The sequence below is a fragment of the Chlamydotis macqueenii genome, chromosome Z (genome assembly GCF_036417535.1).
Source record: "Chlamydotis macqueenii isolate bChlMac1 chromosome Z, bChlMac1.mat, whole genome shotgun sequence".
NCBI lineage: Eukaryota > Metazoa > Chordata > Aves > Otidiformes > Otididae > Chlamydotis > Chlamydotis macqueenii.
The window spans coordinates 2,230,408-2,253,601 of NC_141593.1; the positions used below are offsets into that span (position 1 = coordinate 2,230,408).

Consider the following 23,194-nt stretch of genomic DNA (forward strand, 5'->3'; position numbering starts at 1 on the left):
GCTTCGTGTACCACAGCAGGTCTTGTTGTGTTTAGTCATACTTCAGCCAGCTGCAATTTGCACTTTAATGTGAGTATTTCCACCTGACTCTGCTGATACTAACTACCGAAGTCTCAGAGGATGCTTCTGGAGCAGATGATTTATGTGCATCCCTTTTTCAAGGACTGTAAATAAATGTTGTAATCCTGCGAGTAAAGAAATCTCAAACTTGGGCTTAGTGTTGGTAACATTTTCTCTCTCTCTCTCTCTCTTTTTTTTTGTATTCACAGAAGCACAGGATCTTTTGCAGCTGTTACCTTGTAAGTTATAATCCACTATTTAGAAACCTGACTTGTATAAAGACTGAAAAAAATGGAAGTGTTTGGGGATTTAAACAAATCGGGTTCCTCTGAACCCAAGGACAAGTGACCTCAAAGTATCATGGACAACCATGTAAAATAGAATGTAGCAGCCATTTATTAGTAAAAACAAAACAACCACAACAAAAAAAAAATAAAAAAATGCCTGTCCTGGATCTTTTTTGGTGGTACCAAAGTTTAAGTCTTTGTGTTTTTAGAAGGACTACTGAACTTGATAGAGAAAATGCTTTTGATGAACCGTGCAGATAAGCTGTGAAAGGAACTGCCGATCCTTTCAGCGCCACAAAAACTGACAACACCTGCCAGTTCTTATGTTGCTTTTGAATAGTGATTGTTTTATGGAAAGAAATGTGTGTCTTATCGGATGGGCCAGAACCACATTTGGGTGGATGGACGAATAGAGCAGCGTTAGCCATACTCAGTGCTTTTTAAAAGCAGACTGGAAATTCTCACACCCCTCTCCCTCAGCCCCTTCCTCCTCTGGTATTTTGCCTGCTGTATGAATTAAGATTGTACTCCTCTGGAAGTATTTTACAATTTAATATTGAGTGTAATTAAGAATATAATCACTGTTATCAAAAAAGGTATTTAACTCTGTTGTAGTTTCTTTATCATTCATGTGGATAAAAAGTCTATAATAAAAAAAAAAAGAAAACTATGAGATAATAGTTGCGCTTCCCTGTAATTTAATGCTGTGCTTACTGCTCTAAAGAAAAGAACCAGGAAATTTATTACTAAGAGTATCTTTTTAGAAGTATTATAATTCACAAATACTGTGTTGGAGTATTTCAGAGCAGAAATCCTTGCCTCTTGTTATTTAGAAAACGTCTGGAAGTAGATTTGGTGGAATTTCAGGAAGTGCCTTGTGGATTTGATTTAACTCTGCTTCCACAGAAATAAAGGGAGACATATGTCAAAGTCAGTCAGCTTTTGAAGATCATAGCTGTAGTCTTCTAGGTCTTTCCTGATAATGTGCAACACCCCGATTGCCAGGGCTTTCCTCAGTGGAATTTGTCTTCATGCAAAAGGTCTCAGTCCCAAGCACGGTCTCATCCCTCAGCATACAACTGTGTAGAAGATCATCCATGCCAATGCTGTACCACCAGCATCTGAAAGCGGTGTCAGCCACCCCTGGCATTTGGATGTGTCGCAGAGTTGCTCTCTCAGCATTCTCCTAGTTCCCTGGGAGATGAAATCAGCTGGCTTTACAGTTCCTTGGTGCAGCCCGACAGATCTGGAAGGCAGGGGAGGAAAGGCACAGCCTGTTTACGTGCCCTTCCCTGCATAGTTTGCTCCTGTAGTAGGTGAGCTGACAAGACTTGAATACGAGACTCACTGAACTAGCAGCCTTATGGCTTTTGTAGCGTGGAAGAAAAGCAACAGAAGCGCCAGAAAAGCTGGACCAGGTCAGACCGAAAGTTCATCTATTCCAGTTCCCTTTTCCCAATAGTGGGTGAAATCAGATACCTTGTGAAAGCAAGCAAGCGGTTAGAGACATGTTCCCAGAATATTGTTTTAGCATCTAATGATTTACGGCTCATGGGTTTTCTGATCTAGACATGATGTCTTGTTTTTAATAACTCTCAATGGATTTTTTTCTTCCATGAATTTGTCCAGTGACTTTTTAAAACCTAGGCACACTTTTAGCAACTTAAAGCATCTACAGCAGTAACCTCCACAGCTTAAATACAGGTTGTGAGGGAAAAAAAACCCAGCTTCTGATGTTTGGATCTGCTGCCTCATTTTATGCCCTGGGCTTCTTGTACTAGATGAGACCAGTTGACTACTGGCAATCCCTGTCCACTTTCTCCATCCCAGTTATGATTTCATAGGCATCTATCAAACCTTTTCAGTGGTCTTTTTTCCAGGTTGCAGAGTCATAGTCATCCTTCCAACAGAAGCAATCCCATAGCTTTGTAGCCTTCACGTACCTTTTCCTGACCAGCTATATCCTTTCTGAGATGGAGAATTAGCTGCGTAGAGTATGCAGGATACCATATAGATGATAGCATAGAGTGACACGGTATTTTCTGTGATGAATGAACTCAACTGTAGTGTGGTGGTAAAATGTCTTACCACTATAGATCAAAAATGTTGCCCAGACATAAAGTAATCCCGTTGCTCAATAAGAAATTACTGCTCTAATGGTTTCTGAGTGCCAGAGCTCCTGGATGTGGTCAGGCATGCAGAGTAACCCGTTGTCCCTCACCATTTGAGAACCAGCCTGTTCAGGCTCAGGAGCAGCCACGAAGAATCTACATCAGATTTATTTGTTTTCTACTCCCTGCTCAGCAGTGTTAAACCAGCATGTTCCCAAGTGACTTTCCACAGCAAGTAAGTAGTGCGTCCGTATGTTGTTGAAGTTCTGAAACTGTGTGTTAAATGTATAGTTCACACAAAAGACAGAATGGATTTTAATATGTTTTAAATTGAACATTCAAACTGGAAATGTCCAATTTATGCTAAACTCTCTAGTCAGGAGGTGGAAACACCACTGGTCTGGTCTGTAACTGATCTACAGACCGCAACTGCAAATGTTAGTCATCCTTCACACTGAGAAAGCTCAAAAACATGATCCTAGAAAATAAACACAGAGCAGCCACCGCCTAAACAAATCTGTGGTGGTAAACATCCAAGGAAGCTTCTTTTCACCGCTTGGTTTTTGTTTTCTTTCCTCATGTGGCAAGGTTTGTACCTGTTAAAGGGATGAGGATCCCATTAAACACTTCTGTTTCACAGACTCAACCCTCGACATTTCTACCATAAATGGTGGAAATAAATGGCATCATAAAGAAAATTTAAAAAAAAAAAAGGATACAGGAAGATTTACCCAGTAGTTGACACAGTTGTATGTGCAGTGTACGTCCCCTAAAGCTGTGTCTACACTAAGGTTCCCCTGTACGTGAACTCACCTCTGCAGTTAAATCATTGCAGTGGCGCCGGCAGGGTTGTGTTTGAGCAGCGACGTCCTGAGGAGTGGTTCCCAGCGTGGATGGTGAGTCAACCGAGACCCACAGCCGTTCTCCATGGCAGTTTGGATGCGGCTGCCCGGAGCTGAAAGGTAAGGGTTTTGCGGTGTGAGCTCAGCTCTTTAGTGCCGCATGAGAATGGTCCCAGCCATGGTTAATTTACTGGTGTAGATAGCCCATATTGTTGCTGTCCTTAATATAAAATTTGTGTTGTGTTATTCCTTACACATGATGTGCACCTTGTCCACACTTAAGAAACCTGCATGCTTGACCAAATACTATGGCTGTTACCACAAGAGAGGCAAAAGGTAATAGCTGGATTGCAGATCTTAGTTTTGGTTCTTCTTTCATCAAAATCCGCTGAGAATGGCAAAACCCACAACACAGGCTACACACTGAGCTGTGATTTGAATTTTCCTGGGTGCTTGAATGAATAATAAAAAGATACAGAAAGCTCATTAGTGATTGACAGTTCTTTTTTTTTCTCTTTCCCAGAGTTGGGTTTCCTTGTACTGCCCACATCTCCAAACCTCTTTCAGCTTTGTCCTTCAGAGGCAGTAGTGCTTCTCCAGGACTTACAACTTAACTCATTTCCTTCTGAGATACTTCAGCACAGTTTTTATGTTGGTGAAGAAGTGTACCAAGCAAGAGCGTGGAGGTATGTGCTTTCCCTTACTCAGGAGCATAGGAACAGACCCTCTCGCGGGACCATACTTTTAGGTGCCTCCAAACCATCTCCCTCAAAGACCTTTTTTAACTTTTGTTGTTAATTTTGTTCCGAAATGGCAGGTGAAATCCAGTGAATCATGAACAAGTTATTTGAAGCAGACAGCATATCTAAGCACTTGCTGCTCTTGAGGTCGATCACATTGACGGATGACTACCTTGATTATTACAAAAAAGTTATCTCTTCATGAATTGGGCCAGTTCACAAAGGCATTGCAGTGAAGATTTGGAAGTTTTGTCTGAACTGGGTATGGCAAGCAGGATGAGGCCCTGCTAATGAATAATAAATAAAATGCATGTTTTTTGTACTACTGATCAACTCTCGACTGTTCCTTTGACTTTTGTCTTCTGTGAGGGATTAAAGTTCCGGTTTTCTCAAAATTTATTCTTCCTTTTTCATAATTTTTATGTAGAACTTCAAGGCAGTTGTGCAAAAAGTTTTGTATAAATTTTGTAGTGTACAAAAAAAAAATAGCACTTTCTCACAAGCTATTTTTTAGGCTTTATCAACAAGGAATTAACAAAAAAAAAAAAAAAAAAGCCTAGCATTTGCTCTGACCCCCTTGGATAAATATTTTTACCCCGTGGGCTTTCAAACCAGAATCACTCTGCTAAGCAAAACTGTTGGGAGAGCTCTTGTAGGATGTCTCACTATTTTCCTGTCATCTTCTGTAGGTTGTTTTTTAACTCTAAGGAGTTTATCCATGGAGTTTATGTCCAGACGAGCACGGCAAGGGGGTTGGAGCTAGATGATCTTTAAGGTCCCTTCCAAGCCAAACCATTCTATGAGCCTAAATATATTTTGCCACAATTTTGCTCGACTGGCTTGCATTATTCAGAACATTTTTGAGAGGACTTTTTTTTTTTCACTATAGTAAGATTATCCTTGATACATACGCTGACAGGAAATGTTTCATCTCCAAACTACTAGCCAAGTATTCACTAATAAATCCCAGAACAGGTAAATAACCTACAGCCATCCTAAGAAACTCCAGCCTGCATATGGCTCGGATCCTTGCACGCTGTGGCATGTGTCTCTGTGGCCACGTCCGCACTTGGCTGGTTGCCCTGGTGTTATTTGGTTTGTTTTTTCTGTGCTGGCTGTTTGCAGTGGTGGACTGCACCCAATCCACGTGTGATAAGAAACTCCTCCAGGAAAAAGCTGCCTCCTCCACCATGGTTCCCCACTCTGTGACCTGAAGCTTCTCCACAAAATTGAGTTTGGAGCGAGGCAGATACCAGGATAAAAAAAAAAAAGGAAAAAAAAAATCAAGACATTGTAGATCTCACTCAGGAATATTCAAAGCATCCCATTGCTTTTCCTTAATGTCTCTGGAAGTTCAATGAAAGTGAATTTCCATTCATAAGAGAAGTTTGCAGAGAAGAGCGTGTCTCAGACACTTCCATCGTATCTTCACACTGAGCACGTACAAGGGATGGAGATCTACCGTGTAGATGTTCAGTGGCTTGCAAGAGCGAGTTCCACCATGTATTTAGCATCTTTTCCCCTCAGGGCACAGTCTGAATACCAGAGACGTCAGTAAAAAGACTCCCATTGACTTTGTTGAGCTTTGGATCAGATTCAAAATCAAAAACGGGTTTCACAAAGAAATTTCAGTTTGGGGTTGAGCTTTCTGTTTGTTTGGTAAAGAAGGAAAGCGCTGGCATCTGCCCAAATATAAAGTCTTCCCTTCTCAGGAAGTCCTTTGTGGCATATACAACATGGAAACAGATTTTAACATCATGCTTGCTCTGTCTCAAAGCCAAATAAAAGGCCAATAATGCCCTGGATGAGGGAGAGAAGGTACTTACATACTGAGTATCCTCCTCTATGGGTGGTACAGAATGGGTAATTGGTGCGTGGCTTAACCAAGAACATACCCGCATGTATCTGCAGGCCTGCTCTCTGCTGTTCACCTCTCCATAAAATCTATTTAATGTAGTTAATTCACTGTTTTCTTATGCCATAGAGGAAAATTCACAGCCGTGACCTAAACGTGCTTGGTGATTTGGACTGTGGACATCTGAAACCCTGCCAAACAATATCCAGGGGATTTGGAGAGAGGTGCTTTGGTCCTGTTTGATACTAGCAGTGAGGCAAGAGGAGCTGAAGTTGTTTTGCAGCTATTTATCTAGGCACAGCAGAAAAATGCGTCAATCGCTATTGTTAATCTTGAAATACCTGCCAACCTGGAGTGTATTAATGCCTTCTGTGTGAAGGTATTAACACAATAGGAGTCTCCACCCTAGAGCACCACGCCTCCTGTGATCACAAAGCACAGGTAATCGCATTTTTTTCACGAGATAGATAACTCAGTGCAGTTGCCAGCTCAGCTCCAGCCTGGCAGTAAGGACGAGGGGCTTTTGCAGAGCGAAAACAAGGTCCAGATCTGCGGAGATGGGGACTTCCCTCACAGAGGCGTGAGAAGAGGTGGGTGCTGCAGATCAAGCCTGATGATTGTTAGAGAATATTCTTTACAAAGGCTTTGCATTAGTTGCTATCTTTGCAATCGCTTAACATTAGTTGCCAGACTCACCAAAGCCTTAGGCCACAAGCTGTGAATTCTCACCTAAAATTATGCTGAACTTTTACTGAGTTACGCAAAGGAAGGCCGTGAAGCCAATGCAAACCAGAAGATAAGGAGGCCACAACTGTCAGCAGAAGCTGTGACTTGTCAGGATTAAGAACAGTTAAGAGCCTGCCTGCATACAGAGAAGGAATCCAGGAAGGAGTTAGAAGACCCCAGACCAGTAATTACCATTGGACCAAACGGCACGTGCAAGGTGCATGAAGAGCGCTCAAGGGGCAGGTGCGTAGATTGTAAAGGTATAATTGCCCACAGAGTTCTTTGTTCTGCTTTGGCTTGTCTAGCAGTAATATCCTTTTGCCTGTGGTGCAGTGAAGAACAGCTAAGCCAGCCTGCAAGATATGCCAAGAGGAAGCATGGTTTGAAACCCAGCCCTAAACTGGCCATCCTCAATCAACTGCTCAACAACAGCTCCTTAAATTCTTACCTCGTTCCTTTCAGTGTGAAGTGCCAGGTCCACCTACCCAAAAAGCAAGGACAGGGCTCAGACTTACCGTGATCCCGTAGTCTCCCCTTGGCCAGGAGCCATCTCAGCCGATGAGGTTCCCTTGCCTGGAGAGCACCCGAACCACGGTGCCCTCTCCCCACAAGCCTGCTGGAGGAGACCCAAAGGCACCGCTCTTGGGACACGGCGTGTTTCTGCAGTCACTCCTGACTGTGAGCTACGGAGGCTGTTTTGCTGGAGGAGTTCATGCAATCGTAGCAAGCCAGACGGGGTCAACGGTAGCCCTGGTAGGTTTCTAGGTGGAGTCCACCAGGAAAATCGTGAAAGGACTTGCTTAACAAAAGCATAGTGAGTAAAGCCTCTCTTTGATTCACCTCCACACTTTATTGATTGGCTATAAACAGAAGAGATTATTCTGCCCTAATAAAAACCAGGGAGAGAAGAAAGCAATCAGCAGAGGCAAATAAGTGAGCTATTAATCTGAAACCCTTCAGACCAGCTTTACTTTCATGCAAGGTCTTAGCAGCATGATGCTGACGAAAGAATCTCCAGCAGTCACAAGGTAATCCAGACATTTGTAATCTTATTCTGCTCTAGATTTAAATTACCATGGTTTATTTTCTTTTTCAAGCTGAAGGGTGAGACTGAGGTGCTCCTTAGGACATGTTACTGAAGTGAGAAAAAGAGACTGTGTCATGGAGGTTGAAGGACTCTGTAGGAAGCAAGTTTTTTTCCTAGTTTCAGTAACAGCCTAGCTCTCCTTGCACCAGGGGAAATTTCACATGAGATCTTGACACAGCTTCTGGGCCAATATTCCAGTTTATTCGGAGACATGCACTAATGGATAAGAGGCAATGCCTGGACAGCCTACTTAGCTACAAAATTATGCTGCCTGGTTTTGGTGTCCAGGCTTTGTAAAAGCAGGCGTTGTTGCAGATCCCTCTGATTCATGTCGATAGGAGGGGTGATGGTTGTAGCAAAAGGACAAGGAATAATGGTTTTGAACTAAAACAGGGGAGATTCAGACTGGATACAAAGAAGAAATTGCTTACGCTGAGGGTGGTGAGGCACTGTCCCAGGTAGCCCAGAGAGGCGGTGGATGCCCCATCCCTGCAAACATTCCAGGCCAGGTTGGCCGGGGCTGTGAGCAACCTGATCTGGTTGGAGATGTCCCTGCTCCTGGCAGGGGGCTTGGATGACCATCCTGTGATTCTGTGCCATGTACAGTACTTCAGTCTAGGCAGCATTTCAGAGCTGGAATCATTCTTTGTATAAATGTGAGTATAGGTTTAGCCCAGCTTTTTTTCCTGCAAGGTTGTTGTTTTCTTCAGTCTCTCACTTTTTTTTTTCTGCAACCTGTGGCTACACAGATTTTTCACAATAATTCCATTTTAAGTTAAGCTTATGCAAAGAGAGTAGAATTTAAAGTGCAACATCTAAGACTTTAGATACAAGCTCTTTTGATACCTGACAACTTACTGGCAGACAATTTATTCTTGTGTTTATTAACTGGATGTTATCAGGCTACGTCCTGTGACTCCACATTTCTTTTTTTTTTTTTTCTGGAAAAGGAGCTAGGATAGAACAAAATTATGATCGGAAATCTGCATATCACATGTGCAAGCCCAAAATATTTGTATGTCTACCTTTGTGCAGCAGTATTAGTATAAGGTGACACCTGAATCTGACTTGAGCACTTGCTTTTTAGCCACTATACTTTCCAGTAATAAATTGTGTCATGGTTTTAAGCTTCTACAAGAGGAATATTATCGTAGTGAAGGCATAAAAACAAAAGGTAGGAGATCTTGAAATTCCCAGCCATGCCACAGATGTAAGACAAATTGTTAGCCTCAGTTTCCCTGCCTCAATAGTAGGTTGATGATCCATCCCTTACTTCAGATGCTTGCTGTGACGAAAGCTTCACCCACCTTTTTGAGAAACGTGGTGCTTGGATGAGGGTTTTGGTGACAGGCAGTATTGCTGTGGTGAAGCCATATTGTTACTTGCCACAAAGCCATAGATTGTATTTTGGGCCCCCATCATCTTTCTGTCTACTGGTTGATCATTCCTAGTTACTTTCCTATGTGATGGCTGAGATTTTTTTTTTTTTTTACAGGAGTTAAGCACTCCACTTCTGGAGGTAGTGAAAGAAAAGCTGTAACCTGGGCTTGAAAAACTTGGGCTTAGTTACCTTTTCTAGTAAAGTCTCCCTCTGCGTCCCTGGGCAACTTTGCTGGGATTAGATAAAAGTGTGTGCTAGATGTGCTAGAGTGTGATGCCAATGTGCTTGTCCATGCCAAGATGAGATCCTGTAGACAAACATGAACTCAAACTCAAGGCACCTGGGGAAATTCGTTGCCTTAAGAGAAACATTCAGGTTTTTCATGTCAGATTAAATTCTGTTTCTTAGATTTGTCCCATCTTGTTTAGATTCCCAGTCTGCAAAACGGTTATAGCAGAATCTATCTCACAAGGAAGTTGTAAAGATAATTTGCGTTACTGATGGTGAAACACTCAGACATCATAAATCGATCAAAAATAAATGTGTGATCTGAATGTCTGTTGGCTTTCTTTTTCAGGATGGTCCATGCTGGTGAAGAAGGTTTCCAGAACACAGTGGTTTCCAAGGAAGAAGGTGCTTTGCTTTGCTGTTTGTTAGCATTTAAAATCTGTTTTCCAGTGTTTAGATGTTTGGTGACACTACTGAGAGGTGCCAGGCAATAGCAGTGCCTGCTAAAATTAGCAGATAAAGAGTGTTGAATGGGCTCAAAAGATAAGAATTCATTAGCCATGTTAGACCCATTTCTGTTGGTGTTTTAGAGAGGGAAGAATGGTGGAAATAAAAGGAGCTGTTACAGCAGAAGAGAGGAGTGGGAGACTTGGAGGTGGGAGTAGGTAGGGGACATAAGGGGACAAATTCCACTATTTTAAGTTTGGAATTAAATACAAGAGCCAAAAAAGATAAAGATTGAAAAGGGTGGAAGTGGATGGAAAGTGATGGCCAGAGAGGCAGTATGATTCAGGGTCCTGCTACGGCTTTACTGTGAATAGGTGGATAACACGTGGAATAGCTTCATGGTCCGACAGTGCAGGGCACGCTTTTCCATCCTAAGATCCACAGGGCTGGATTTTAGCCCTGCAAAGCAGCTTTGCTTTGTACTTTAACGACCCGAGAGTTAATTAACTGAGCTGTGAGATTTTTGAAGAGAAACTAGTTTGCCAGGAACGCCCTCCTAGTGCAGAGCTGGTTGTCCCCCTCCATCCATGGTCTGCACCAGCAGGACAATCAGTATTTTCAGCCTGTAACAACCTGGGGTCTTTTCTTAAAGCTATTTGTTGGCAAAACTCATCTCTGATTTCCATACTCTCTTCAAGGTTCATCGTCGTCTACTTATGAGATTATCATGGTGTCTCTCAGCGGAAGCCTCTTACTGTTGGTTGCCATCACCGTAGCAATAAGCGTTCTCCGGAGGTGAGTGTTAGGGCAGTAAGAGAGGCCCCAGGGTCACCAAGGAAATGTGTGCAGTAATTAATTCCTCCAGGAGCCAAGTGTGATCAAGGAGCCCATGCGAAGAGCCTGCAAAACCCTAGTGCTTCTCGGGGTCCTCCTTTATCCAAGTTCCTTCTCCATCAGCCCATGGCAGGGTTCATTAACGGTGGCTGGAGAATTGCTAGGGTGGGTGCTTGGGTAATACCAATTTAGCCTCACAGAATCATAGACTCATTGATGTTGAAAAAGAGCTTCAAGATCATGGAGTCCAACCATTAACCTAACACTCCCAAGTCCACTGCTAAACCATGTCCATAAGCACCACGTCTACATGTCCTTTAAATACCTCCAGGGATGGTGACTCAGCCACTGCCCTGGGCAGCCTGCTCCAGTGCTTCACCAACACTTTTGGTGAAGAAATTTTTTCTAATATCCAATCTAAACCTCCCCTGGCGCAACTTGAGGCTATTTCCTCTTGTCCTATCACTTGTTACTTGGGAGAAGAGACCAACACCCACCTCCCTACACCCTCCTTTCAGGCCGTTGTAGAGAGTGATGAGGTCTCCCCTCAGCCTCCTCTTCCCTGGGTTAAACGACCCCAGTTCCCTCAGCCGCTCCTCAGCAGACGTGTGCTCCAGACCCTTCACCTTGCTGCTCGTTACGGCAGTGACATTTGCTTTTATTTTGTACATGGACCAAATTCTTCTCCCCCTCCCCAGATTTTATTGAAATGCTTATTTATATATATTGAAATTTTATTGAGAGACATTAAGAGACCCAAGCCCCTAATTTCTCACTAGTGCCAGCATTTTCATTTTTTTTTCAAGAACAATCTGCAGTCACAAGAAGAGGGACCCTCCTTGAGATGTTTATTTCTATAGCAAGGAAGTATACAATATGTTTTGAGAAATCTCTTAAATTTTTTTTTTTGTTCAGCTTTAGTTTGAGTGCAGCTAGCCAAATGGAGGAAGGTGATGGGGTCATAAGATGTGTTTTGTGCTAAAGGGCAGAAGATTAGAGGGAGGGGAAAAGGTCACCTCCAGAATTAATTAAATCAGTTCCATGCCAGCTATTAGTTCTGCACGGCCATTAGTTGTATCCTGTTGTTAACTGGATTAGGTTCAAAATACAAACAGCTCTTCATGCTTATCTAACACCTAATGATTTGTTTTGCTCTTTTCCTGTTGTGCCAGGCGCTGCACATCAAATTATTCCTCCAAAGATCTCAGTACACCTGTGGTGGTGGAAAATATTGCAGTGACAAACAAGAGCTCTGATCAGATTTCAGCGGTGGATACGACTGGCCCGGTGTGTATAAGTTTTATATCTGACAAAGGAGCTCTTTCGCCTGAGTTTGCCACCTCCGAAGAGACAATTTCCGTTTTTGAGTTACCCTTCTTCTCCTTTGCTGTCTCGATAACACCCCCCGATTCAGCACCAGAGCAGTGATGGCCCACAGCTTCTTCCCCCTGCAGCTTTCTTCTGGATGAAGGACTTGGGGGTGTATGCCGGTGAGCTGATGGACTGACATCCCCCACTTCATTTTCTCCACCATAGGTTTGGACTGTGAACTCGTACCACACCAGTATTAGAAAATGCAGGAAAAGGGGATTTTTTTTTTTTTTATGGAAGTGGAGAAAAAGTGTAGATATATGTCCCTTATCTCTGTGATATGTTGCGTTAAAAATTTACTGTAGAGACATATATCTTTCCATATTATCTCTTTCTAGGGGATGAGTCATGGGAAAATAATACAGAGAGGGATTTCTGGTAATTTTTACAAAGATTTCCCAGTCTCTGACTCACGTGAATCTCACGCGTTATGCCCAGACCCAACCTTTTGCACATATTTTCCTGTTGGCTGTAGGATTCTGTGGCTACGCTAACACTATTGGACAGACTGCAATCTCTTAAGTCACTAGGTTTCTGATTTTTTCTATCTGCCCACTTTTACAGCCTGAAGGAAGATACCACCTATTAATCTTTAAACAGGGTGCTGCAATGTTCCCCGCACCGATGACTTCCTGCTAAGGAACAAGCCTGTCTGATCTCCCCATTCAGGTGATAGTTACAGGGGACAGATCAATCTGAGATCTGACACGGAGAGGGATAGGTGTGCTCCCTGGATCTGGCCAGCCTAGTCCAACCTCATGCCCTTTGCTAACTGCTGCTAGGAACTCTGCAGGAGCTACGGGATATATAATTTTACATTTATCTCATCAACTTGTTTGGCCCACCTGCGGCATGTTTTCCATACAAGTAGATGGAAGATCAAAAGGAGCAGGAGAAAAGCCCTTTGACCAGTGGGTATTCCTCCAAAAGAGGTCTGGCATGGTCTGTTCCTCCTTGGTGCTCACACTTTGCAGAGCACTGGAAGTATCTGCAGGATCAGTAAGGCACTTAACAGTCACCAACAGGTTGGAAGAGTTGCTGGTGTTGGTGAGTGTGCTTTAGCTAATGGTGGAAGTAATCAGAGAATCATTTAGGTTGGAAATAACCTTTAAAATCATCGAGTCCAACTGTAAACCTAGCACTGCAAGTCCACCACTAAACCATGTCCATAAGCTCTATGTCTACATGTCCTTTAAATACTTCCAGGGGCAGTGACAACCACTTCCCTGGGCAGCCTGTTCCAGTGCTTGACAACCCTTTTGGTGAAGAAATTTTTCCTAATATCCAATCTAATCCTCCCCTGGTGCAACTTGAGGCCATTTAGTCTCATCCTATTGCTTGTTGCTTGGGAGAAGAGACTGACACCCACCTCCCTCCTTCCAGGCTGTTGTAGAGAGCAATGAGGTCTCCCCTCAGCCTCCTCTTGTCCAGACCGAACAACCCCAGTTCCCTCAGCTGCTCCTCATCAGACTGGTTCTCCAGACCCCTCACCAGCTTCCTTGCCCTTCTCTGGACAAGCTCCAGCACCTCAATGTCCTTCTTGTATCGAGGGGCCCAAAACTGCACATGGTATTCCAAGGTGCGGCCTCACCAGTGCCAAATACAGGGGGACAATCGCTTCCCTAGTCCTGCTGGCCACACTGTTCCTGATACAACCCAGGAGGCTGCTTGCCTTCCTGGCCACCTGGGCACACTGCTGGCTCATTTTCAGCCAACTGTTGGCCAGCACCCCCAGGTCATTTTCTGCTGGACAGCTTTCCAGCCGCTCTTCCCTAGGCCTGTAGTGTTGAATGGGGCTGTTGTGACCCAAGTTGAGGACTTGGCACTTGGCCTTATTGATCCTCATACAGTTCACCTCAGCCCATCGGTCCAGCCTGTCCAGATCCCTCTTGCAGAACCTTCGTGCCTTCAAGCAGATCAACACTCCCGCGCACTGTGAGGTGTGGTCTGAGGGTGCTATCAGGACTTAGATTTCCAAACAGGAGACCCAAGATCCACCAAACAGATGAAGAGGAAGCCTATGAATTTCCTCCTCTTCCAGGCTTAGATGGGGCCAGCCGTTCACTGGGGAAGCTGTTGGTGGAGAGTCTGGCCCCAGTGGGACGCACTGTGACACTGACACTCGTGTAAGCTCCTGTACGTGATGCTTATCAAAACAGGGACTTAGGGCAGGCACAGAAAGATGAGGCTCCCGCACAGAGCCATGCAGGCATCAGGCATTTCAGAGAGCTGAGTGAAAACCCACGTGCTGCGCTGCAAAGGCCAGTCGGATTTCAGTCACCATTACAACACCTCCGTATTTGTCCCAAAAGCACAGTTTGAGTAACTTTTTTGTTGGCAGAGGTGGAAACCAGATCTGATTCTGAAGCTGGGGACATGTCACCCTCACTGGTGGAGCTCAGCTACAGCAGGATCTTTCCTCCTCTGAGGTTAGCCTTATTCCCTTTAAAAATATTGCTACTGACACCATTTCCCATGGTCCGATGGACACACGCTTGCACATGGCGGCAAACACCAATCCCTTGCCTGTAACGCTCTGTGCCGTGTTGGTCTCCCTTTTTCCATACCTCTATTCAGCGAGCTGCTCCTGCTCACCCGTAACAGCAGCCTCAGGCATCCCTTCTCTTCACTGTCCTTAATACCCCTGCTCTTTCTTCATGCCGCTCACGGCATAGAGACAAAATCCCCCTGCCTCCTTGTCAAAATTCATGGAGCCGTTTCCTCATCCTCCTGTAAATCCCTCCTTAAGACCTGCTGCTGCCTCAACGCTTGCAAATCCTCACCCTCTGTCAGCGGTGAGGCAGGGCTAGGCAGAGACTTCCAATTCTCTGACAAAGTCTATTTGTTTTCTTGCTGCCCCATTCACCGCGTAGGACGGCTTTTGGTATCCACTGTTTTCCAGCTGAGACATGGACTGGAAAACCCCTACGCCTGTCATGTCTGAAAAATATCTACATGGTACCGAGCGCAACGGGCTTTGGTTGTGGGATGGTGTGTTCCAGCATGAACACAACGCAAACGGTGACTGGGGTGAAGATGCCAGTAATCGTAGTACAGGATAATGTAAATAATGTAACGCTGGACTATTGATAATGCCCAGACGAAGAGCAGCGTGTGTGTGTGTGCGTGCACTAGACAACAAACGACACTTAAAGGCTGTTACGGTCACAGAGCCAAGCACAATAACCTTAGGAAATGGCAGTAATAAATCTAGGTGTAAATTCAGAATTTTGTATTTGTTTTTCCTTTGTTCTTCAATCTTCCTTTGTCTATGAAGCTGTGTTAATGTCTTCTCAAGGAACAAATCTTAGGAAAGCTGGCAGGCTGTGTTTTTGAAGGGGATGACTGGTCACTTTCCAAATAAGTGAGGGCAGAGGTGATACTGCACAGCACATTCAGAGTCATGGATAAGACAAAGATCTTTTCTGTATGTTGCTGCTGAAGGGTAAGAACTAGGTACTAATTCTCTCAAATGTACAAAATCTCATCGCATTCCTGGCTTTGGTGGCTAAAACAAACAACTGGATGTGAAATCAGTTAAATACTCAATTCGTGCTCACCGGAGACGCGTTACGTCTGTAGGACGCAACGTTAACCTTTGCAGCAGTTCGGCAGCGCAACGGGTGTGATGAGCAAAGGATGACGGAGGTTTTAGTTGAACGGCGAAAGGTAGCTGTGGGATTTATTTGTAGCACCTAACTGAGCCACAGAACTGAAATTTTTCACATCCACAGAATTTTTCAGTTGATGGTAGAGGTTGGTACACGGTCGGCAGGAGTAAGGATTCAACTCCATGATCCAATACCCCTGTTCCACAAGGTTTGTGTCCGTTCAGAGCCCTGTTAAGGTAAAACCACAACGTAGCAAGCTTCCTTCTGGACTCCGAGGGTGAATATTTAAACTTTTCTCATCTTCAGCTCATGAGGTACGACTAGGCCCACTGGCAAAGGTCGTCAACGCATTAATTAGCAACTACTTGGCGTGAAGCATGGAAAATAGGCTGATGCCAATGTTCCTGTTAAGAGTCTTTCCACTGGCAATTACAGAAGTCAAATCAGGGTAAAAGAGTTGCCACCAACAAAATGCATTTCTTCACTTCCAGCTTGGGATGGGTTGGGCCAATGTCCAGCCTTTCATGTGTCACAAAAATATTCTTACTGATAGGTCTATGGGTATGTAAAATATCTAAAGAGAAAATTGTCAAAGCTAGGTCAGAAAATAAACTCAGGAGATGGTAGCAAGTGAGGTGAAGGATGTTGGATGGGGCTTTGAGTGGCCTGGTGTAGTGGAAGATGTCCCAGTCCAGGACGGGGAGGTTGGAACTGGTTGATCTTTAAGGTCTCTTCCAACCCAAACCGTTCTGTGATTCCACGCAGGGACTGAAGTAGTGAGATGACTCCCTTTGACCTGATGTTTGCTCACCAGTAATAAACTAACGTAATCGTTAAAACATGCATGCGACAAGCTCGAGTCTCATTAACTGTACAGGACGGTCAGATCCAAGGAGCTATGCTCTGTCTGACAATATTGAACAACAAACTGAGAATAAAAAATTCCAAGGTCTTCACAATACTTCACCAGCCTGAAGTTTAGTCCTTTGACATCTGTAAGGTGGTTTAAAACTCTCCTTTATGGTGATTGACTGCACTCTGCAGATGACACCACAGGAATTTACTGCACTGAAACATAACACCTTAATGAAGAAAAAAAAAATGCTTTCCTTCTAATGTAAGAGACTTTGTCTGCTTTTCCCTTCAACCACACAACACAATGATTCAGAGATAAGACTCGTGTGGTTGTTAAGTTGCCATGATGGATTTTACAGAGGGGAAAATCACGTCAAGTTTATGTAAGCTTGATAGCAGCTGCTCTTTGGAAATATATCTTAATTATGGGTAAAAATACTAAGCCATAACTTGTATACTTATTTTAAAAACCTCTTTTTTTTTTTTTTTTTAATCGGTGCTATAATTCTAAACATTAGCTCTTCACTGAGGTTAGTATTTATTTATAGGTTGGATACCGTAAGGAGGTAGGCCAGGAAATGCTACTTGATGATGGTGGTTATTAAACGCGCCTGTTAGTGACCCCTCGTATTTATCTGTATTTAATAATAGAATTGCTGCCATAATGCCTTAAGTCATGTCTGAAAACAATTCAATTTGTGAGACCATTATGCGCCAAGCACTCACAACTTCTTAAAAAATAGTGATGACCTTTGGGATGAAACCTTTTCAGCCCAATATTGACTTTCTTTGTGTGTGTGGAGTTTGGTAAAAATCAAGATCAGCGCTTTTTATTATTTATAGACACATGAAAAAAAAAGATGGTTTGAATGATTAAAAAAGCTTTTTGCAAACTTTGGGGGCCCCTGGGTAACTAGAAATGGCTCCATCTTAAAATGTTAGACTGATTGGTTTTAGGAGGTTTGTAGTTCTAGCAAATTTAAAATCTAGATGGGAATAAAGAAGTTACTTTCTCTTGCTTCCAGTTCCAGCTGTTAAAATGTCATGTAATTTAACTGTAATTATCATTTAGATGTATAATACGTCATCAACTATACTAAAGCAAGTGTTTTGGAAAGAAATGCTGAAGACCAGAAGAAGTTGAGGTGTGAGTTTCTTCATGGCTAATTCGCATGCTGTCTGAGCGTCTATTGATCCTATGATCCCGACGCTTAATTAATTGCTGAAGTATCAGATCATCTCGCGCTTGCTGGTGAGTGGATCTTAACCCAGAGCTGAAGCATGGAGGTATAATATTGATAAAACGTGCATAATTTACCCAGATCGTATCAGAAGTCCGTGGCGGGGCAAATAATTGAGGTGGAGCCTCGACAAAGTTTCCATTTCTGTCACGGCGAACGAGTCTGATCACCATCAGAGCGCAGTGATTATGCAAATCGTTGTACCCTGATTGAGCAATAAAATCTGTCAGCCATCCGGAGTTCTAGGGTTTGCATATTATATGATTAGTGAGAAATAAAATCACAGGAATTACGCAAATTCAGCCAATCGGACTGAAAGAAAAAAAAGTATATTTATGCATCAAATGCATCAATAACTATACAGTATCCCTGAGCTCCAGTTGTTATAACTTTTGTTATTTGACTGTGGAAGTACCCAGAGGCCCCAGCTGATCCGATGTAAGACACAATTGTTTTCTTTCTTTCGGATTCTGCTCTGAACCTTGACTTCTGCAGCCGTGACGTTTCGGATGAAAAGTAATTTCTGCTAGAACAAAAACATAAATCAATATATATTGAAAAAATACAGGGGGAAAAAAAAAACAACCCAGATATTGTCCGTAAAGTTAAATATCAAAGCCGATGATTTTTGATATAAAGTGGTTTATGTTTTTGGCTAATTCTACTCATGCTAGGTTATTAACACTGGTTAGTGTTAGTTAAAGCTGGTGAGGGGTCTGGAGCACAAGTCTTATGAGGAGCGGCTGAGAGAGTTGGGATTGTTTAGTCTGAAGAAGAGGAGGCTCAGGGGAGACCTCATTGCACTCTATAGCTTCCTGAAGGCAGGTTGTGATGAGCAGGGGTTTGGCCTCTTCTTCCAGGCAACAAGCAGGACCCGAGGAAATGGCCACAAGTTGTACCACAGGAGGTTTAGATTGGACTTGAGGAAAAACTTTTTCTCTCAAAGAGTGGTAAGGCAGTGGAACGGCCTGCCCAGGGAGGTGGTGGAGTCTCCGTCCCTGGCAGCGTTCAAGAGGCGGCTTGATGAGGAGCTACAGGATATGGTTTAGTAGCTGTGGCAGCAATGGTAGTGGGAAGACGGTTGGACTAGATGATCTTATAGGTCCCATCCAACCATGTGATTCTATGATTCTATGAACACGGACGTTCCCAGGCTCCCCACGCCGGGGTGATTTCTCCCTGCCAGCTCCCACGATGTGGAAGAAGCAGCATTGAAATAATCGATGGCGAATGACCACAGACCAGCAAACCCCACCATCCCTGCGTGGAAACCACCCCCCGCTTCTCCAAACCACGCCCCCTTCCCCCTCCCGACCACGCCCATCACAAACCACGCCCCCGTTCCGCAAAGCCCCGCCCCGCCACGTCCCGCTCGGGCGCCGGCTCCCGCCCCGGCGGCGCTGGGCCATGGCGTTCACTCTGTACTCGCTGTTGCAGGCCGCGCTGCTGGTCGTCAACGCCATCGCCGTGCTGCACGAAGAGCGCTTCCTCCGACACGGTGAGGCACCGGCCGCGGGGAGCTGGGGAGGTACCGGGGGGCCGGGCCGGGCCGGGCCGGGCCCAGGAGCGGCGGGGCCTGGTGGAGGCCGGGGGTACCGGTTCTCGGCGGGGATGTTGTGATGGCGCTGGGGTGGTTTCCGCGTCAGTTCGCAGCGCCTTTTTTTTTGTTGTTTTTTTTTTTATTTATTTTTTTGGGGGGGGGGGGGTAAGGGGGGCTTCTTGGCTTTGGCACGGTCACATCCCTGCGGCGCTGATCCCCGAGGTCCCGTAAAAAGAAAACAAAACCCCAGAAAACGCGGAAAAGCCACCGACGCAAAAATGTGCAAAGCCTCGGAAGAAAATTACCCATGATCCACGGCTTTTCCCAGTGTCCTGATGCAGAGAGCCCAGACTTCTCCCAGGTCAGGCTGGGCTTGGATTTTTGGCAGGAGCGCAAACGGTTACCCCATCCTCCTATCCGGCTGGATGGATCAAGCCGTTTGTTGTTCCCAGGGGAATAACTCCACGCTCATCCCAGTGGGAAGCAGCGGCTGGCGAGGGAGAGGACTCGCCCACCGCCCCCGGCCCGCTGCCAGCAGGAGACAAGGAATAGGGGGAAAAAAAAAACAAAAAAAAAAAACCCCAAAAACCAAAACACTGAGAAGTTGTCTCTGGAGAAAAATACTCGCAGGCTGCACAGTGCAGGTTCAGATACTGACAGCCGCTCCCTCCTCTGCTCCGCCCGTCCCCAGATGGGTCAGGGCCGTGACCAGGGGCGCTCAAAAGTCCCCGGTCCCCTCACTGCTGGGGAGGAAGGGCCACACCCCTCAAGGTTTCCCCCTGGGAGGGCTTTTTAAACCTTCACTGCTTCTGTCACCCTCTGAAAAGTTCCCGAGCCCTTTGTTCTGTTTTCTTTTGTTTGTTTTTTTTTTTATAGCAGTGACAAAAACCATCCTGATGTGGAACCTGTGCTGACCGTTTTCTGTCGCACAGCCTGTTTCTCAGTGCTGAAGCATCACTTCATACCCAGCAGTTATTTGCTATTTTATCTTATCTTATCATTTTATCTGCTTATGAGCAGATTGTAGTTCGTTTGTTTTTATTTTTCTGAGGTTTTGTTTTGGTTTTGGTTTGTTTTTTTTTTTTTTTTAAGCCCATATAAACTCTTTTCTTTCTCTGGCATGCAGGGAACAGTAAGGTGTGAAAAAGGTCAGGGTTTCCTTTGCAGAAACATCGCTCTGTCATTACTGCTGCGTTCGTTAATTAAAAGGTTAACGGTTTTCAGTGGCTTTAAAATCCAATCCTGAAGTAAGGCAAATCAGTTTGTATTTTTTTTTTTCCAGTGTTCGTGGTAACCATGTTCAAGGTAGACCACTGGTTAATATCGCTGCTGTCATCTGTTCCATGGTTTTGTTGTTTGTTTTTTTTTTTTTTTTCCTAACATATCCGGCTGGTTTTGTGTGACACAGTTGGCTGGGGAAGCGACCAAGGGATTGGAGGCTTTGGGGAGGAACCAGGAATTAAGGCACAGCTGACGAACCTTATTCGATCTGTACAAACCGTTATGAGAGGTAAGGTGACGATCCGTTGTTTAAACGTTGTTGTCTGGAAAGTTTCCTTTCTCTGCTTTAATGAAGTAACATCACTATTTTGACTCTTTTTTTTCTTTCACCAAACAGCTGCTTTTTCTGCTCGTCATTTCCAGTCTGTCCTTCCTTCAGGTGTGGGCTCTGTATGGGAGGGTGCAGGTCCCAGCGTGCGGTGCTCATGCCCTAAATTTGATAAAGTGTAAAACATTCCCCGACTCTGGCTTGTGCTGCTGCTTCTTGTCTTTCCTTGGCTTGTGGGAGCTGGGTGAAAGCTCGGTGATCAGAGTTGTGCAATTAGCTAACTGGCTAAATTAAATTCTGTATGAAGTACCTGGTGAGGGAAATGCAATTCCTGTGATTCTTAAAGGTAAGCCAGGCTTACATGCCTCAGAGGATGGGGTTAAAAAATAGACTTGGATTTGTAATAAAGCACACCAAAAACTCCTTTTATCGGCAGTGATAAACAGGAATTAACAAATCTTGGTCACCACAGAGTAAAAACAGATACATTTCTTCTAAACCACAGTAAAGCCAAGGGTAGAAGCTGACTTTGAGAAGGTTTAGTTTCATTTGGAGAAAGAGTTGTTTGGGTTAAAGTTGATGAGGGGCTGTACAAAAATATTTATGCTGTTGTTTCCTACTAATTTTTAGTGTCCTAGGCTTTGATCCGGGAATTTGGCACAGGAAAATTAAGGGTGTTTTAAAAATCTTGATTGATATTTACTCCTGAAAAGGTGGTCTTCCAAGATCATACGCAAGGTCTGTCGCTTCGTGATGTGCAAAAAGACATTTTCACAATGACTCTTCTTCTTTCTCTGCAGTGCCGCTAATAGCAGTGAACTCCATTACAATCGTTCTCCTCCTGTTGTTTGGTTGAAGGTACCTGGTGAAAAATCTTTTGGACATCCAAAGAAGCAAGTTGCTAACCATCACTGCTCTGAGTTTTCTGGGATCCAGCATGGTTTAGCTGTCAATTTGGCCTTCAACCTATAACAATAAAGACACTATTTCTATTTATCCGATTTCCTCATGTTCACTTGCAGTTTCATTAAACAAGATAATGGGATCAATGCAACAATGCCGCGAATATATCGGCCTGTGACCAGTTCTGTTGCTGCCTGTTAAGAGTACGCGTCGTAACATACTGCAATGACTGGCATTAGGATGTGGTTTTTAAACGTCTCGTTACTCAGGGATTAATTTCCTCCAGTACACCTCCCAATTTATTTTTAAATTAAGAAAAACAACAGCGTTCTTTATTTCAGTTCCTGACACAGTACTATTTAAGAGCATACGAGTTAGGTTCTGAAAACATACTGCAAATTATTACAGTTGTGATACTGAGGGAGGCAGAAGCTGGATAAAGTCTCGATTCAGTTCACATTGGGAGTTGAATGTTCCTGGTTTTGCTGAGAACAGGATTTTTCTTTTGGTGTTTGGTAGACTTAAAATCAGTAACATTTCATGCCGATGGTGAAGTTGAAAATAGGTGCAATTGCTATGCAAAATCTAAAAAAGTTGTACTTAAGGCTGGGCAACTCTGTGTTAATTTAGACTAGCAGGTGATATTAGTGATTAGCGTTTGTTACTGTTCCGTCAAGGTTTTTTATGTTATACTTAAAAAAAAATGTGTGTTAAACTTCTGCGTGGTGATTAGGATTGTTAAAACTCAGCAAACTTGCAGCCTCTCCTATTACCGCTGCTTCTTCCCCCACCCTCCATCTTCCTTTGTTAAATTAACAACTTACTGAAAGCGAAACTGCGGGTATGATCTCGCAGTTCCGTCACAGAATTTATTCCTAATTGCTCTTGCCTCAATTAAGGCTGCTGGGTTAGGTCCAGTGCTATGTGGCAGGTCTGAAGTGAAGGCGGCTGATTTTCATGTACCTTTTGAGAAGAGTTAGAAGTCTTGCGGCTGTTCCTCTGCTAAAGTGTTTCAGCTTATTTTTAAAACGGGGAAGGCCAAAGGAAACCTGGCAGCTTCATTACTTTGAAACAGCTTAGTTTATCATCTCTTCTTCTGACGTCTTGATGACTAAAGCGTACGCTGTTGTATGCAAAGATAAATCTGTAAAATGTGTGAATGAATTTAATGATCTTCAATTGCAGTGTTGGGCAGAGCAGAGTATATCCAGGAGGAAAGCTTTTTGTTGTTTTCCTTTTTTTTTTTTTTTAGTGAAAACTTGTAAATAAATTCTGACTTTCTAAGTTAAGCACTCTCTTTCATAATTCACTCTCTATCTGTGCACAGCGGGAGTATCCCAGAACTCCATTTCGTCCTGTTCCGGATACCAGAGTTACTGTTTTTCCATTAAACACTTTTCTCATCCCTGTGGCACTTGGAAGTATCATCTCTTTTCTCTGAAGCTGGATTCTGGTTTATGTAGCAAACCTAATGAGGCATTGTCCAGAGGCAGAACAGGATCATCCTGGGCTTTAAATTCAAAAGG

At 43.9% G+C, this 23,194-nt stretch overlaps 1 protein-coding gene across 4 annotated transcripts; it reads left to right on the forward strand.

The window, feature by feature from the left end:
• The first annotated feature begins 19,040 nt into the window (after positions 1 to 19,040).
• Positions 19,041 to 21,766, forward strand: IER3IP1 (immediate early response 3 interacting protein 1). 4 transcript variants are annotated; one of them, XM_086770031.1, is made up of 4 exons: positions 19,041 to 19,174; positions 20,625 to 20,726; positions 20,835 to 20,876; positions 21,566 to 21,766. In XM_086770031.1, exons 1-4 carry the CDS (start codon positions 19,084 to 19,086, stop codon positions 21,619 to 21,621), a joined length of 291 nt encoding a protein of 96 aa, XP_086626157.1. In that variant the 5' UTR covers positions 19,041 to 19,083; the 3' UTR covers positions 21,622 to 21,766. The 4 variants fall into 4 exon arrangements, with proteins under 4 accessions (XP_086626157.1, XP_086626159.1, XP_086626160.1 ...); XM_086770033.1 differs by having other exon boundaries at positions 21,624 to 21,766; XM_086770034.1 differs by lacking the exon at positions 21,566 to 21,766 and adding an exon at positions 21,396 to 21,416.
• The last annotated feature ends 1,428 nt before the right edge of the window (positions 21,767 to 23,194 follow it).

Excerpts from the sequence above, each read along its gene's own strand:
- IER3IP1 (XM_086770031.1), top strand. The coding sequence starts at position 19,084 with ATGGCGTTCACTCTGTACTCGCTGTTGCAGGCCGCGCTGCTGGTCGTC. Across the intron at positions 20,727-20,834 it reads TGTACAAACCGTTATGAGAG|CTGCTTTTTCTGCTCGTCAT; the intron begins GTAAGGTGACGA and ends TTCACCAAACAG. Across the intron at positions 20,877-21,565 it reads CCAGTCTGTCCTTCCTTCAG|TGCCGCTAATAGCAGTGAAC; the intron begins GTGTGGGCTCTG and ends CTTTCTCTGCAG.